Source organism: Corvus cornix, chromosome 18 (assembly GCF_000738735.6).
Source record: "Corvus cornix cornix isolate S_Up_H32 chromosome 18, ASM73873v5, whole genome shotgun sequence".
Lineage (NCBI taxonomy): Eukaryota > Metazoa > Chordata > Aves > Passeriformes > Corvidae > Corvus > Corvus cornix.
The window spans coordinates 2,360,952-2,375,244 of NC_046347.1; the positions used below are offsets into that span (position 1 = coordinate 2,360,952).

The 14,293-nt window shown below is 46.3% G+C and overlaps 1 protein-coding gene across 7 annotated transcripts in view; it reads left to right on the forward strand.

Annotated features, from left to right (window-relative positions):
- GAS7 (growth arrest specific 7) overlaps positions 1 to 14,293 on the forward strand; it is an 85,932-nt gene that overhangs the window by 29,670 nt on the left and 41,969 nt on the right. For 5 of the 7 annotated variants that reach the window (XM_039562152.1, XM_039562151.1, XM_039562148.1 and 2 more), the window contains exon 2: positions 2,698 to 2,821. In XM_039562152.1, coding sequence (XP_039418086.1) covers positions 2,698 to 2,821 — 124 coding nt within the window. The remainder of the gene's footprint in view (positions 1 to 2,697; positions 2,822 to 14,293) is intronic. The other 2 variants (XM_039562150.1, XM_039562153.1) reach the window with 1 other exon arrangement.

Here is a 14,293-nt window from a genome sequence, read left to right on the forward strand (position 1 = left end):
AGATATCCTTGAAGGGAATACAAGGGACCTGACCTGATGCTGTATTCTTCCGGAGCTGCTGCACTCCCACACTGCAGAGTTTGCTTTTGCTCAGTGTGCTTTTGCAAACAATAACAGGGGACCATTCATCCCGTGCTGGAGGAGCTGTCCCAGGATTTGTTCCAGTACTCTGTGCTATCTAACGGAGCATACTGGGAGAGAGTCTGGTTTTGTGGTTCAAAAAATAGCTTGGAGCTATCCTGTGTTCCCTTCTGATCTGACTTCCTCTGCGTATGTTAGCAGCCTGGAGAGGAGATGGACGTAATTCCAGCTTTCCAGTACCTGAAGAGAACTACAAGAAAGATGGAGAGAGACTTTACAAGAGCGTGGAGTGACAGGACAATGGTGAAAGGCTTTAAACTGAAAGAGCACAGGTTTAGATTGGATATTAGGAAACCCACCACCAGTGGGGGTGGTGAGGCACAGGGTGCCCAGAGAAGCTGTGGCTGCCCCTGGATCCCTGGCAGTGTCCAAGGCCAGGCTGGACAGGGTTGGAGCACCCTGGGATAGTGGAAGGTGTCCCTGCCCATGGCAGCGGGTGGAATGAGATGGTCTGTACAAACCCTTCTAACCCAAACCATTCCATGATTCTGAACCCCCTGAATGCCTTTGAGCCCTGGCCTTCTCACCATTCTCCTGCCTGTGCACCAGGACCGTGTTGGGTAAGATGTGAGGACAGAGATAAGAAAAAAATCAATCAGTAACATAAATTGTGAAAGCTACTGCTTTCTCACACATACAGCAGGGTGGGGAGAGCTGTAAATTGATTTGATTAAACCTAGAGAGCAGAAACATGGGGGATAGGGATAGATGGCAGAGATCCTACTGATTAACCCTGCATGCCCCCCTGCCATCAGCATGCAGGCCATGAGATTGGAGTCTTACACCTGGGAGAGTCCCTTCAGTCTCCTGAGGGAGCTGGTTCTGTTGATGCTGGGCCAGCTGAGTTTCCCAGTATCCCAGTGTATTTCTCCTCAAGGAGAGGAGCTAAAATCTGACCCAGCACAGGCTCCATCTGTGGTGCAGTGGTGAGACAGATTCACCTCCTGTTGGCCTTGTGTCCATCTGGCTGCCTTGCACCTGTGACCTGTTTGTGCCAACTACTCTTGATGAGGCACGAATCCAACATCATTCTCCAATGCCTCAAAAGCCATTATAATAAGAATTTTTTGAAACTGAAAAGAAACATAAAGTAGGCTGTTGGCTCCTAAATCATTAAATGTACCTTTTATTCTGGGTTGGGACAAAGTCGGAATTTCACTTGGAGGCTGGGTGTGCAGAAGGACACATCACAAATTTCTGACTAATGATGCTGTTCTTATGGCTCTCAGTGTCTGAACAGTATGTGCAGCAGATGCTGAAAGTCCCCTGGATGTGGCTGCTTATGAATCCAGTGCATATTTCAGACCTGCTCCCCACCATGTCAGAAGGCATTTCCTGGATAAGGATTAGCTCCCGTGGGATAAATAGTTCCCATTTCACACATTTTTCCTTGTTCTTCTGCATTTCTTCCTTTGAAGACAATTCAAACAGAGACAAAAGTGAGTGCCTCGAATGCCTTAGGGAATGTGGAAAGGCAAATTGGAGCTCTCTGGGTGTGAGCCAGGAGCAGGCTGCTGGCTCCGTAGCTGCAGCCCTGGCGACTTGTGACTGGCGATCTTTGGCCATGCATCTTATCTCCCTACATTCAGCATTCCTGGGTGAAGGGACCAGAGGGTGTTCATGCCTCCTTTGAGGTGAATCCCTCTTTGCCCATTTCACATCAAGCTGTAAATCCCAAGCTACCAAGAAACCAGCAAAACTGGTAATAGCAAAACTATTTGTAAGAGGGAATAGTCCAGGGGATGCAAGGTAGTACAGACAATTACATGCACTTCAGTTTCACCTCTTTCTTTTTCCACACCCTGAAGCTTCACTGAGGCTTGCAGCTGAGTTGGTGAAGAGATGTATAGCTGAGATGTGGCACCTGAACCCTGACAGCAGTCCTCTGTGTGTGCCTGGAGAGCAGGTGACAGCCTGGTGCTCATCTCCTGCTGTTCCTAATTATCTGCATCACTCTTATTAATCTGGATCCTAATGATCTTGTATCTGGACAATATGGATCCAGATTGTGTGTAGATCAGTAATGTCTGCATTTCTAATTACATGCATTATCTGTATAATCAGCATCCTAATAAATTTACTTCAGCATGTGACTCCTGTAGGCAACATGGCTCTGCAGTCTTGGAACTGTCTGAAGGTGGTGGTGCCCCTGTAAAATTGTGACAGCACCTCTGTGATCAGTGCTTTGACCCACTGGTATATCCGCGGGAAGGTCCATGAGGGCCAGATGCCTGCCTCTTTCTCAGACCCTTGATCATTTGATGCTTTGCATTTTATTGCTTAACAGGAGTCATTTTCTTGGACAGGTCCAGGTGCCTTGGGACATTAAATACAGAGGGGTTCATTTCTGTCCCAAAGGGTGATTTCTTCAAGGCAGTGTTGCTTCATGTTCTGGATGAATCTAGGACAGATGAAGGGAGAAATGGACTGAAAGTCTTTCGGTGTATTGGAATCTCTAGAATGCCAAACCACTTAATTTCTTTCCAGATGTGTCTGGTTAGACTTTACATTATCTAGATATTGATTTAATAGTTCTGGTTTTTTTTCTTTTCTCAGCAGAAACCCCGGAAGGCAACTCCTCAGCCAGGAGAAGATACCTTGAACGGCCACCTTCCCCCCGGCTGGCAGAGCTACATGTCTCCCCAGGGTCGCAGGTACTATGTGAACACCTTCACAAATGGTAAGTGGGCGTGGCTTTCCAGTAAATATTTCACCATACCAGCACAGATCTGTTTCAAGAAATCATCTTGCTAGTTGATTTTAATAACAAATAAGCTGCAGAGCCAAGGTAGTTAATATGATCCTGACACCATATGAAAGAAAATACAGGAAGATTTAGTTTTATGATCCTCTGTCATCTGAATTCTGACCATCAGAAGAGTTCTGAAACGTTTACAAAAGACAGAGAATGTAAAATAGAAATGCCCCTGTTGTAAATGTTTTAGAATATGAAATACTGTTAAAGATAAAATTTTTACCACATTCCCTATTTCCTTTACTTGGAGGTATTTATGTCTCTACAGATACATACATGTAAAGTAGTTTGATAGAACATCAGATATCACTAAAGCACCATTGAGGAAAACAGAAACAGTGAACTCAGCTTGCCCATGGAGACAAGGAAAGAAAAACAGATGTAATGGGACAGCACAGACAAAGCTTTCAGTCTATATGTGTGTGTTCTATTCACTGTCGTGTTGGTAGAGGAGCAGACTTAACTCACGATCTTATCACTTGCTCCAGACCTGTCAAACTTGTACCACCTCTTGGTTACCTAAGGCTCTGTGTCTGCCTGCTCTTCTCATCATGAGCTCACAGCAGCATTGCAAAACAGGGTCTTGTGACCAGCAAATCCACATTTCTTTAGCAAAAAGAATGCCAGAGTGACATGAAGGAGAGGCCAGCAGGAGCTAACCTTGTTCACATCGAAGTTGCAGCCATCAGGAATGACCCCTGGCATTCCTTTATCTCACTCACAAGGAGAGCCACGGGCTGTCCCAATGCACCTCACGGTCTGTTCAGGGACTGATGTGTTTTATTTCAGAAGGCTTTGGCCTAGGACTTTGCCAAGCCATTATTTACTGGGGTTTGATGCACTCACATCTTAGAGGACACTCCCTCAGAAGGTACCTCTGCAGAAGGTACATTTCCATCTAGCCTTGCCTCCATTTTCAAGCACGGTTTGCTCTGGCCGATGGGCAGCATCCCCTGCACAGCTGGGGAGATCAGCAGGAGTTTGATACCCCATCCCCACTGCAAGTCAGATGTGTGTGAGGAGGTGATTATACTCAGTGCTGAGCCATCCCTGTGATGGACCCATACTCGCTGGGTTGAGGCCAGATAAAACCAGTAAGAGGCAGAGGCTGTTTCTTTTGTGATAAGAGCTCTTGTCACAGGGACCCTGCCTCAGAAAGGTGGGTGGCTGGGACTAAGTTTCTCCATAATGTCAGGCAGTTTTGTACTTCCCTCACAAAAGTTACAAGTAGTGTAACAAGGGCCAGTAGCCATATCCTGCTTGGGAGCTCAGGCCAGAAATCAGGAGACTTCTGATTCCTCTAGGAAGGGAGGATAACTTTGGCACAGGATGGCCAGGGAGGTGGGGGAATCTCTGTCCTTGGAAAATCTCAGAAACTGGCTAGACAGAGCTATGGTTGATCAGTTGTTAGCAGTGATCCTGCTCAGAGTAGCTGGGTTGAAGACTTCCAGAGGTCACTTCCAACCAGTCTTTCTCAGGAGAATGCCCAAACCACTTATGGTTGTGCTCTCAGCTGTTACAGCACTGTGTGGTTCTCAGATTATCAGCATGTAAGAGAGGGTAGGGTAGAAGTGGGGTTTCTGTGTCCTGAGCCTTGCTTTAGGGATCACTTATTCAAGTTCTGTTCAGATGAGAATCTCCTCACCAGACTAATCCTAAGCCCAGTCGGCTTTGAAGTTAGGCTTGCTCTTCTTTCCTATGCTGGACTCAAGAATCCTGCATTTCTGAGCCTCCCATAGTTCTGTGAGGGCTGTAGCATTTTGTAGGACAACAGGAATCTCCTGCAGCATGTACAGGGGCACTCTGACCCCTCAACTACCTCCAGCTGAGTTGGTGTTCCTGGCAAGCTCAGCTTGTCTCAGCCTGCTCAGTTAGAATATGCTGCTGCCTCAAAGTCTTCCAGCTGCATAGAGACTGCACGGTAGTTTGTCAGCTGGGTGATCCTGCTGGAGAGTATTTTTGCTCTGGCTGGGCTGTATTGCATGGTCAGACTCAGATCTCAAATGCCTGTGCTTCCTCAAAGTGCTCATGTGCCAAAAAAGTGTCACCTGTGGTGTCATCTAGGCTTCAGACAATGCAGAATGCAACCTCCAGGCCTTTTGGCTGAAGTGTGTGGTGAAGCCTTGTCCAGGCCTGGCGTGAGCACCTGTCTGGACACTGTTTTGATTTAATCTGACTAATTTGACCTTTGATCCCGCAAAACTTGTAGTTCAGAACTATCCATAGGCTCATGTTGGCCCAGTTTCACGTTGATACACTTTCTTCCTTGGCTGTGCTGCAGAGCTGGACCTGCTGGGCCAAGCAGTCACCATAAAGTCACATTTGGCATGTGGGACTTGCTCCTACCAGTGGAACTGCACTTTGAGTAGGATGTATTCTCCGGGTTTGAGCCATAGGATAAGTCAAAGACAATATGCTATAAGCCTTAAACCTGCAGTCTCCTTCTTTCCTGTGGTAGAGCTGCGTTGGCATGAGTAGTATTTATTGCCAGTCTCACAGACTGGACAGCTCACTGCTGACTTGTCTGAACTGCTTATTTGTCCTGTCACTGCTGCAGCTGCTGCTGGGAGTACTAAGATGAACACTGGCAATGTTTGTCATGAGGACATGGTGCTGGCACACATCTCTGTCACAGGGCTCCACGGGCCTCTGTCCTGCTTGGCCTCCTTAGCACCATTGTTTCAGCAGCAGGAGCCAGGTCTCTTCTTCATCAAGGTGCAGATGTACTTCTAGGCTGCTCTCAGTTTACCATTTACCAGATGATGAAACTATGCTGAAGCATTTGACAGAGGTGTCACTGTTTAATGCACACACATGGGAACTCAGAGGTCAGTGGAAGACAGTTGGCTGGCCTTCAGTGGCCTTCATAGATCACTCCAGCCTTCAGTGAACTATGTAATTAAAGGTCTCCTACTCATCATTACCCACCAACAGCAGTTGCTGCAAAACTCTTGGTGTGTAAGGTCACGGCCACTTCTCTGATTTCCCAGGGACCAGGAATCTCTTTATGGAGAGGGTTGAGAAGGAAGGAAGCAAGAAAGGAAGGAAGGGCTCCTCTCCATGGCACAGAGCATCCAGCAGTATCCCCAGCTCTCCTCAGCTGGAGCCCTCCCAGCAGTTCCTTGGAGCTCTGCGTTGTCCATGCGCTGTGTGCACCCAAGGGATCCTGTCCAGCTGCTTCCATCCAAGGGTTCTCCATCCAAGGATGCCACTGCTGAGCCCCTGACAACAGCACCCTACTGCAGGCCACCTCTGATCCCACTTCTCCAGGGCTCAGAGGGATGCAGTCTTGGCCTGCCACTAAAGGCAGTTAATTGCTGGAGTGCTCCACTCTGGCTTTTCCTTCAGGGCTGGTGTTAGACAGCAAATGTAGCACTGCATTTTAGGCTGAACAGCGCTCTGTGAGGTCTCTTGGAGCCTGGGGCACACAGATCCATACTCTTGCTTTCTTCTGGCACATGTCCCTGAGGCACTGCTATCCTGCAGCCTCCCTTTGGTTGCCCCTTCCATCACAGGTCTCTCATGCTTGAGGTGGAAGAGAGTCACCCAGCAGTGTGGTGAGCATACTGTGGAAGCTCCAGGCATTGGGTTCACTGTCTATTCATATAAATGTTGTATTTGGACATCCTCAGAGCGGCATGTCCTTCACTTGCAGCACTCCAGCTGTCTTGGGTGTCCAACCACTTGCCTTGCCAGTCAGTGGGGGACAGATTGCAGGGCAGAGAGGGGATTCATTCAGCTCAGGGGTGTGGCTGAGCCCCAGGTCAGGTACAGAGCATCCTTCTGCCCCACTCTGGGGCCTTGCTGGCACCCACTGCCTTTCTAAGGGGGAATGCTATCAAGAGCAGGTCTTTCTTGGCAGTTTTAGCATTTCCATCATTGAAAAGCACTGGTGAGAGGAGGTATGGGCCCTCTCATGGGGTAGGACCATGGCTAAACATTTATCCAGCATCCAGGCAGGGGCTGTGGGTAGGGGACCTGTGTGAAGGAAAGGCAATTCATTGATGGGAAAACGGGTCTGAAAAGCAGCAAAGGCAGTCTGAAAGCTGACTGAAGGGAAAACAAAGGGGGGACCATAGTTAAATTACAGTAAGCTGCTGCAAAACTGTTTGGCAGCTCGTCCTCAGAGCATGGCCATCAATGGTCCCTTGTCAAAGGGGAGTTTGTGCTGAAGGGAATCCTGCAGTGATCTGCCCGAGAATTCATTCTAGGCAGTATTTCCAGTGAGGACTGGCATGTTGACATTGAGAGCACTTATTCAAACAATAACTTTTAACTGGAGCTGGGAGAGAACACGGTGTTCTCTCCTGTGCAGAACAGGCTCAGAATTCACAATCACCCTGGAATAGGAGGATGCTGTTCAGGAAAGATGCATTTAAGATCAGAGATTTCATCAGAAATAATTAAGTGGCAAAGACAGGCAATGGAACAGCTTACAGATGAAGACATTGGGGCTCTGGAGGATCTAAAGCTGAGTGAGAGCCAGCAGTGTTGTGCTAGTACAAACCAGCCAGCATTTTCCATTGTATAAATAGGAGTGTTGTCTGTGAGGCATGAAGTAAGCTTCCAACTTTACAAGGAAATTATAAAGCCTCAGCTGGAATATTTTATCTTGTTTGGACTCTACACTTCAGGAAATAATGTGAGTCAGTTGGATAAAGCCCAGAAAAGAGTAGCAAAAGTGATGGAAGATGTGGAAAACATAGCCTGTGGGTAAATGCTGAGAGATTCGGGGTGTCTGCCCTTAGAAAGCAAAGATGTGGACAGGGTCATGAAAGTAGGCTTAAATTGCATAAATGCCATTAGGGAGAAGACTTCCCAATGCCTGTCATCACTAGAAGATCCAGTAACACATTTCAATTGCAACCAGGACAACTAACCCTTCCAAGCTCTCTTGGAAGTGAAGTGTGGGAGTACAGGGTTGCCTGGGAGTCTGTAGCACTGGAGCAGGTTATGCAAAACCATGCAGATTCACACTGGCCTTGCTCTGGGGTAGAGCAGGGACAGTGGGACTTCCTGAAAGCCCTGTCAGGCCTGTTTTTTCAGTCTGTAAAGCCTAAACTACAGGAAAAATATTTATCACTGTAGAAAACAACAAATGCCTGGGACTCAATGGAAGTCATTCTTCATTTGGTGGCAATGCAAGTATCCACTCCCATTCCTGGGAGGGGAAATGGGATTTTAGGGGCGAGTAACATCTTGATTCTTCTGAGCCTTCAAAATACAACAGATGCCTCCCTTCTTGTGAGGCATTACTATTATTGTCACCATTGTTTCCAGTGGTTAGTGTCCTTCCAGACTGGGATTATCTACCTTTGTTGTACATCTTGACCCTGAGATGAGCTCAGTTGGTCAGAGCAGGGTGCTAATAATGCCAGGGTTGTGGGTTTGATCCCCATATGGGCCATTCACTTAAGGGTTTGACTCCGTGATCCTTCTGGGTCCCTTCCAACTCAGACTATTTTATGATTTCATGATCTTATCTGACCGTAACAGTATTTCCACCATGTGTTGTTGTGTGGTCTAATTTTCATTGTCTTTACAGGAAAAACACAAGGAGTTGGTTCTTAACTAGAAAGAAATAGAATATATGAGACAGTGTTCTTATGTGGAAGGAAGATGTTAGGAAAATGAGTAATGAAGGAATTAGGGTGACCCTGAAACAAACACATGCAGAGGTAAATGAGCCAGATGACAAACAGCACATTCCTGTCTGTCTCCACTTGATGGTCCCACCAGAAAAACACTCCCCATTTATCATCCTTTGAAACAGGTTCAATCCTGAAAAATTGTAAAGGCCTGAAATCCTGAAAATTGTAAAGGCCTCTGAGCTGTATATGATCTACACAATGAAGCCCAAGACAATTTCAATATACCTAAGGTTTTCTCAGCATGGCCTTGCCACAGGAAGGCTGAGTCTGCACCAGTGACATTAGAGGTAGATGCCTGGAATCTGCCTTGTGCAACCTCACTTGTCATGTCAAAACACCAGAAAGAGTGCCCAGAATGAACAGCCACTATGTGGTTAACGAGTTGCTCAGTGTCTGTGGGAGGGGTTTACAATTGTGTGTGGGTGGTAGATTCAGCAGGAAAATATTTCATTGTGCTGAAGAAACTCTCTGATGGGCTGCAGCTGCAATACCTCTTGCATTAGTCAAACAATTGCACTCCAGCTACCTTGCCCATCACATTAAATATTACTTATGTACTTATGACACCAGTGTTTGTGTGGCTTACTGCCACCTTGCTTTCACAGCTGAGGTCAATCTTACATGGTGTGTTCTTATTTCCAGCCTTTTCTTGTCTTTGATGTAAGGTCCTTCCCATTTACTAAACAGCATTTTATCTCCTGGAAAGCAGGAATTCTGCTTTCATGTAATCTTGATTCTAATTAAGGTCCATATATTCTTATCATCACAAACATCATTAGTAAAATGCCACCTGCACCAGTAAGTTCTGGGGCAGTCCTGAAATGTGTGGTTGAAAGTGGTCATTTCCTTGAAAGGTCTCTGAGTTGAGGGTTTTTTTTTTCATGCCTCAGCAGCTACAGTCAACTCCTACTCCAGCTAAACTTACAAACTGCAGCTCAAAGAGTAAGTCACTATGGAGACACCAAAGAGATGTCAAGCATTTTTATTACACATTTTTTCTCATACAGTTAAAACGTTTCAGTGATAATTTCCCTCTGCTACAGGATGCCCTAGCTAAAGGGTAGTATAGGAACCTGCCGTGGTAAAGTGGCCTAAAACCTAGAAAAACAAAGTCTCAGAAAGTGCTGGAAATAGCATTATTATCACTGCTAAGCCTGCCGTGAAGGGCTTGCTTTTGTCACGTGGTGTTTGCAAAAGGAGGGGCATGGTAGATATCCCAGGAATAATTTTGAAAGATCAAGTGAGAGCTCTTGTCAGCAGCTTTTCCCATGCTGTGGAGGTGGCAACGAGCACCTCTCCATCCAACACATGGACAGAACAATTCAGGAACTCCTGGATGGTGCCTGTCTCCGTGGTGTGTCTTTCAAGATTGAGGTCAAAAGCTGTTTGGCAGCCTCAGTCTCTCTTTTATTGAACTGTCTGGGATGGAAGTGGATTTTAGTTCTGACACCGCAACTCCTGCTGAACTACTTCATGTGCTACCCGGTATTCTGCTTTCAGCACTTGTGTGCTTGACTCTCATGTTTGATGCAGGTGCAGAGAGATCACTTCTGCCTGCTTTTTTTGTCTCTTTTTATTAGGTATGAGGAGGGAGGTAAAAGCCACAGTCCTGGGAGGCCCATGGAGGAGTGTGAGGTCACTGCAGACAATGGTGTTGCAGTTCAGAGGCTCTTGCCTGAACTGGTGGTTTGGGCCTTTTGAACTGATACTGATCCAGGTGACCCATACAGGATTCAGTACTGCAGGGCTCAGTGGACCACAGTGTGGGAGCACAAAGATGAAGAAGCTGCTGTGTTGAATCAGGAGAGTCCACAGCCTTTGGTCTGCAGGAGGTCAGGGCTGGTCTGAGTCAGTTCTGTGAACTGATGCAGAGGTGACACCTCCTTGTTCCAATGAAACAAAATCTCCTTGTGCTACACATCCTCTGTAGAAAAGAAGGGAAGATATGTTCATTGCACTCTAATTCACACACTCCTTCTACTTCAAAAGTTTTGAATGGTTCACACCAGTCTCAGGGCATTGTGAGTGATGTTCCCACCTTACGTGCCCAAACCCCCACACTACCTTGGCCATTCCTTTGGGCTTTTTTTCTACCACACACAATATCAAGAAATGAAGTGCCATGAAACCTTTGCCAGATCATCACAAATGTGGGGAAGCTCTTAGCCAGAAAGGGGACATGAGGGGCGAGACCTGTGACAGTTCTCTGCTCCTGGCTGGTGAGGTGAGGTTCAGAGCGTGCTGGCTCCAGGCAGATGTGAGGTTTGGGCTGGGAGCGCAGTACTGTGCTGTTCAAGGAAACCTGTTTCCAAAGCAGGGCTGTTTGCCCACCCTCTGAGTCACAGGGCCAACCAGTCTTTACCCTTTGGGGAGCCATGGACAGGCCACAAACCTTGCTGAGAGCCTATGGAGATGCAGTGGACAAGCAGAGAAAAATTATAGAGGCTTTGCAAACTGTCTGCAAGGTGTTTCCTGCCTGCCACTGGCAAGAGTAAAGTGAATCCAAAAGGGAGGAGTTTAGACTGGGTGGGCCTGTTTTACCCTTCTGCAAATGTGACTTCTAGTTCTGCTTGTTTTCAGGACCAGTTTGGGAGAAGTTTGCAGGGTTTCCTCTTGTGGCATTGAGGGGGGACGTGTTCTGCTGCTGTTCTTCATCCATGTCTGCGTACCTTCATCCTTGGCCTGTGCAGCCTGCACAGCTTCAGGTTATCCAGGGCAGAAACTGGGTTTGGCGCTGCTCAGCATCACAGATTTATTGCTGTTAAAGCCAAAATAAACTCCAAATCTATTTATAAAGATGTGAGTTAGCCCCATTAGCTGGGTGGCACATGGCAGGTGCTACAGATCCGTAACACCAGGAAAGGTTTCTGCACAGTAAGCAGACCCAGAGGTCTGCCAGCTTGATCTGCCCCATTCTTGTAGTTTAGACAATGAAACTATGGAGCATTTAGCTCCTAAAATAGAACTACACATGACACCGTGCTGAGGTACTAAATCCATTCCTGAAAGGAATATAAGCACACTCGTGAGGGACTGTGCTGGTACATAAAACCCTGACGTTTGGCTGATGTTGTAAGTTCAAACTGGAAAGCAGCTCCTTCAGGCTCAGAGTGCTACTGAATTCATGGAAGCGGGACCAACAATTCATTCTTCAGCTGCTACAGTGTGATCACAGAAATCCTCTGCTTCAGGATGTCCTCAGAAGCTGCGTTTCTTGACTAGCACAACATCCCAGAGTGTGTGGCTCTCTGAAGGCCTGACACATCATGTCATTTCTCATTCTGCCAAACAGAAGTGACCTTTCTTCCCCCAAACACCACAGGTTTCCACTTTCCTTTGGTAGGAAATGTTTCACCACTTCTGTGAAAACCCTCTCTGGTTCCGTTGGCTGGTGTAGCTTGGATCTTGTAACTATTTTTCCTTTTACTACGTCATTTCAGTTTTAACAAGTGGTTTTCTCCTGCCTCACTGTTCAGTAACCAAATTGCACAGAACCACGGAATGGTTTGGATTGGAAGGGACCTTGTGCCAGCTCCCTGCAGGGGACATGTTCCACTAGACCAAATGGCTCCTAGCCCTGACCTTGGGTATCTCCCAGGGCTGCAGTACTTCTTTTTGTTCACAATCCTCCTTCACAGTCGAGAATTGTCTGTAAGTTCACTGGTTTTCTTCACAGAGAGAGCCCCTGTAATGCATCTGCCTTTGCTGAGCCCTGGGCTGGCACCTGGGATTTCAGGGACACGGTGAGGTGTGCTGGGCAGGAGCTCCAGGAACATGCCAGTCTAGCCAAATTACTGGGTCATCTCTCTCAAAGAAGCCACTGGTTTTTCCTTCCCCACACTGCCTAAATGGTCTAATTAACATGTGGCTGATAAGAGAGGACAGAACTTGTTGGTGTTGGTCTGCCGGTGCTAAACTGCACTCAGAGTACAAGGCTTTAGCTTGACTGGAACATCCTCTGGGGAAAATTGTGTGGGATATAAAATCTAGGCCAGTATGGAATCTATTCCTAATAGCCATGATCACTGTTTTACCCCAGGGTTATGAGTAGTCTTTGGATTTTCCAAGCACCAGGATCAAAGGCTCCATGTGGTACTCCCAGACAAGACTCTGCTGTATCAGACAGTGCATTATCTCCCAGCAAGCCTTCTCTGTGTGTCTGTAAAAAAAGTCATCCCCCCACTCACTTCTAATCCCCACTCTCACTTCTTATCATGACTAAGCTGCAGCGAAATTGGTATGTTACAGTTTTACCTTGGTAAATGTAGTTGCTTCCAGTAGATGGCATTCCAGCAGTGCAGTCCTGATCCAGATTAGTTCCTATCCCTACTTGAGCTGCCAGAATAATCCCTGCACAGAAGTGAACTTTTTTTTCTCCTAATGCTCAAAATAAATGGAGTTAAAACACTCTTGTTCATTTCCTACCCAATTAAAGATGTTTTTTCTGTTTTATGCATTTTATAGCATTGGGGATTTTTTATTTTTCAATGTGCTTAACTCCAAAGTCATTTTATTTTGGAAAATTTGTTGAGACACTGAATGGTTTGGGTTGGATTCACAAATCTGCTAACCACTGGGCACTGCTCTTTCATGTGTGAATTTTCTGCCCTCAAGTTATGTGTCTGGGTCCTCTGTGTGGCAGAGAATGAGGCGCTGCACAGCAGCTCCACAGCAGCCAGCAGGCAAAGCAGAGACCAGTTACAAGAAGCAGCTGGTAATTTTCACAGCATCACAGAATATTCTGAGCTGGAAGGGGCCCATAAGGATCATCGAGTCCAAGTCTTGAGTGAATGGCCCACACGGGGATCAAACCCACAACCTTTATGTTAGCACCATGCTCTGGCCAACTGAGCTATGTCTCTTTAACCAATTAATGACATTTCATATCTGTTTGGTAGGTTTTTAGGTATATTCCTCTGTAGGGTCTCAAAAATGCAAAAATCCTGGAGACAGATATGCTTGTGTAAAACCCCCAAAAAGCCCCCAAAATGAAGGTAACTCGCTTTACTGCTAATGTCAGTCAGTGCTGACAAAAACCCATTACTTCATTGACTGCACTGGGGTGCAGCATCAGAGGGCATCACATCCCCTCCCCACAGATCTCAGCTCACACTATTAATTTATCAACTATTTATAATAAAAAAAAAAATCTACATGACACGTGGGTACTGTATTGTTTACCTTTGCCTTACAGTAAATGTAAATTAGAATTTGTCTTTATTTAACCATTTAACTTGTGGATTGTAAGCCAAGACAAGCTGACTCATAAAAGACGACTCTTTGCATTTCATTTTGCTTCTGTTTAGTTAAAATACTTCTCAATGCTTCTTTATTGACCTAGCGTGGAATTTATTTACTTACTACCCAGTTCACAAAAACAGACTAAAATTTAAATATTCCCCCGTGATTCAGCAAAGCTTCTAGTTCATCTGGTTTTGCACTTGTAAGGGAAGAAAAAGCTCAAAGTATTTTTCTTTGCAAGCAAAAGCAAGCTGTGACTTGGGGAGGGGGTGAGGGGGGAAGGATAGGGAAAGGCAGGGCGTGTATCTCAGGGACATTACAGGTGTGGGGGATGGCACCTGCTTCCATCTGGGATCTGTAATCCTGAGTCCTTTCCTGAAATAAGGGACCTAACGCACCCCTCGAGGACATCCCTGTGCATATATACACACACACACACACAGACACACACATCTGTATGCATGTGTGCATGAATGTGTATATAAAGATAGGCCTTTTTATGGTT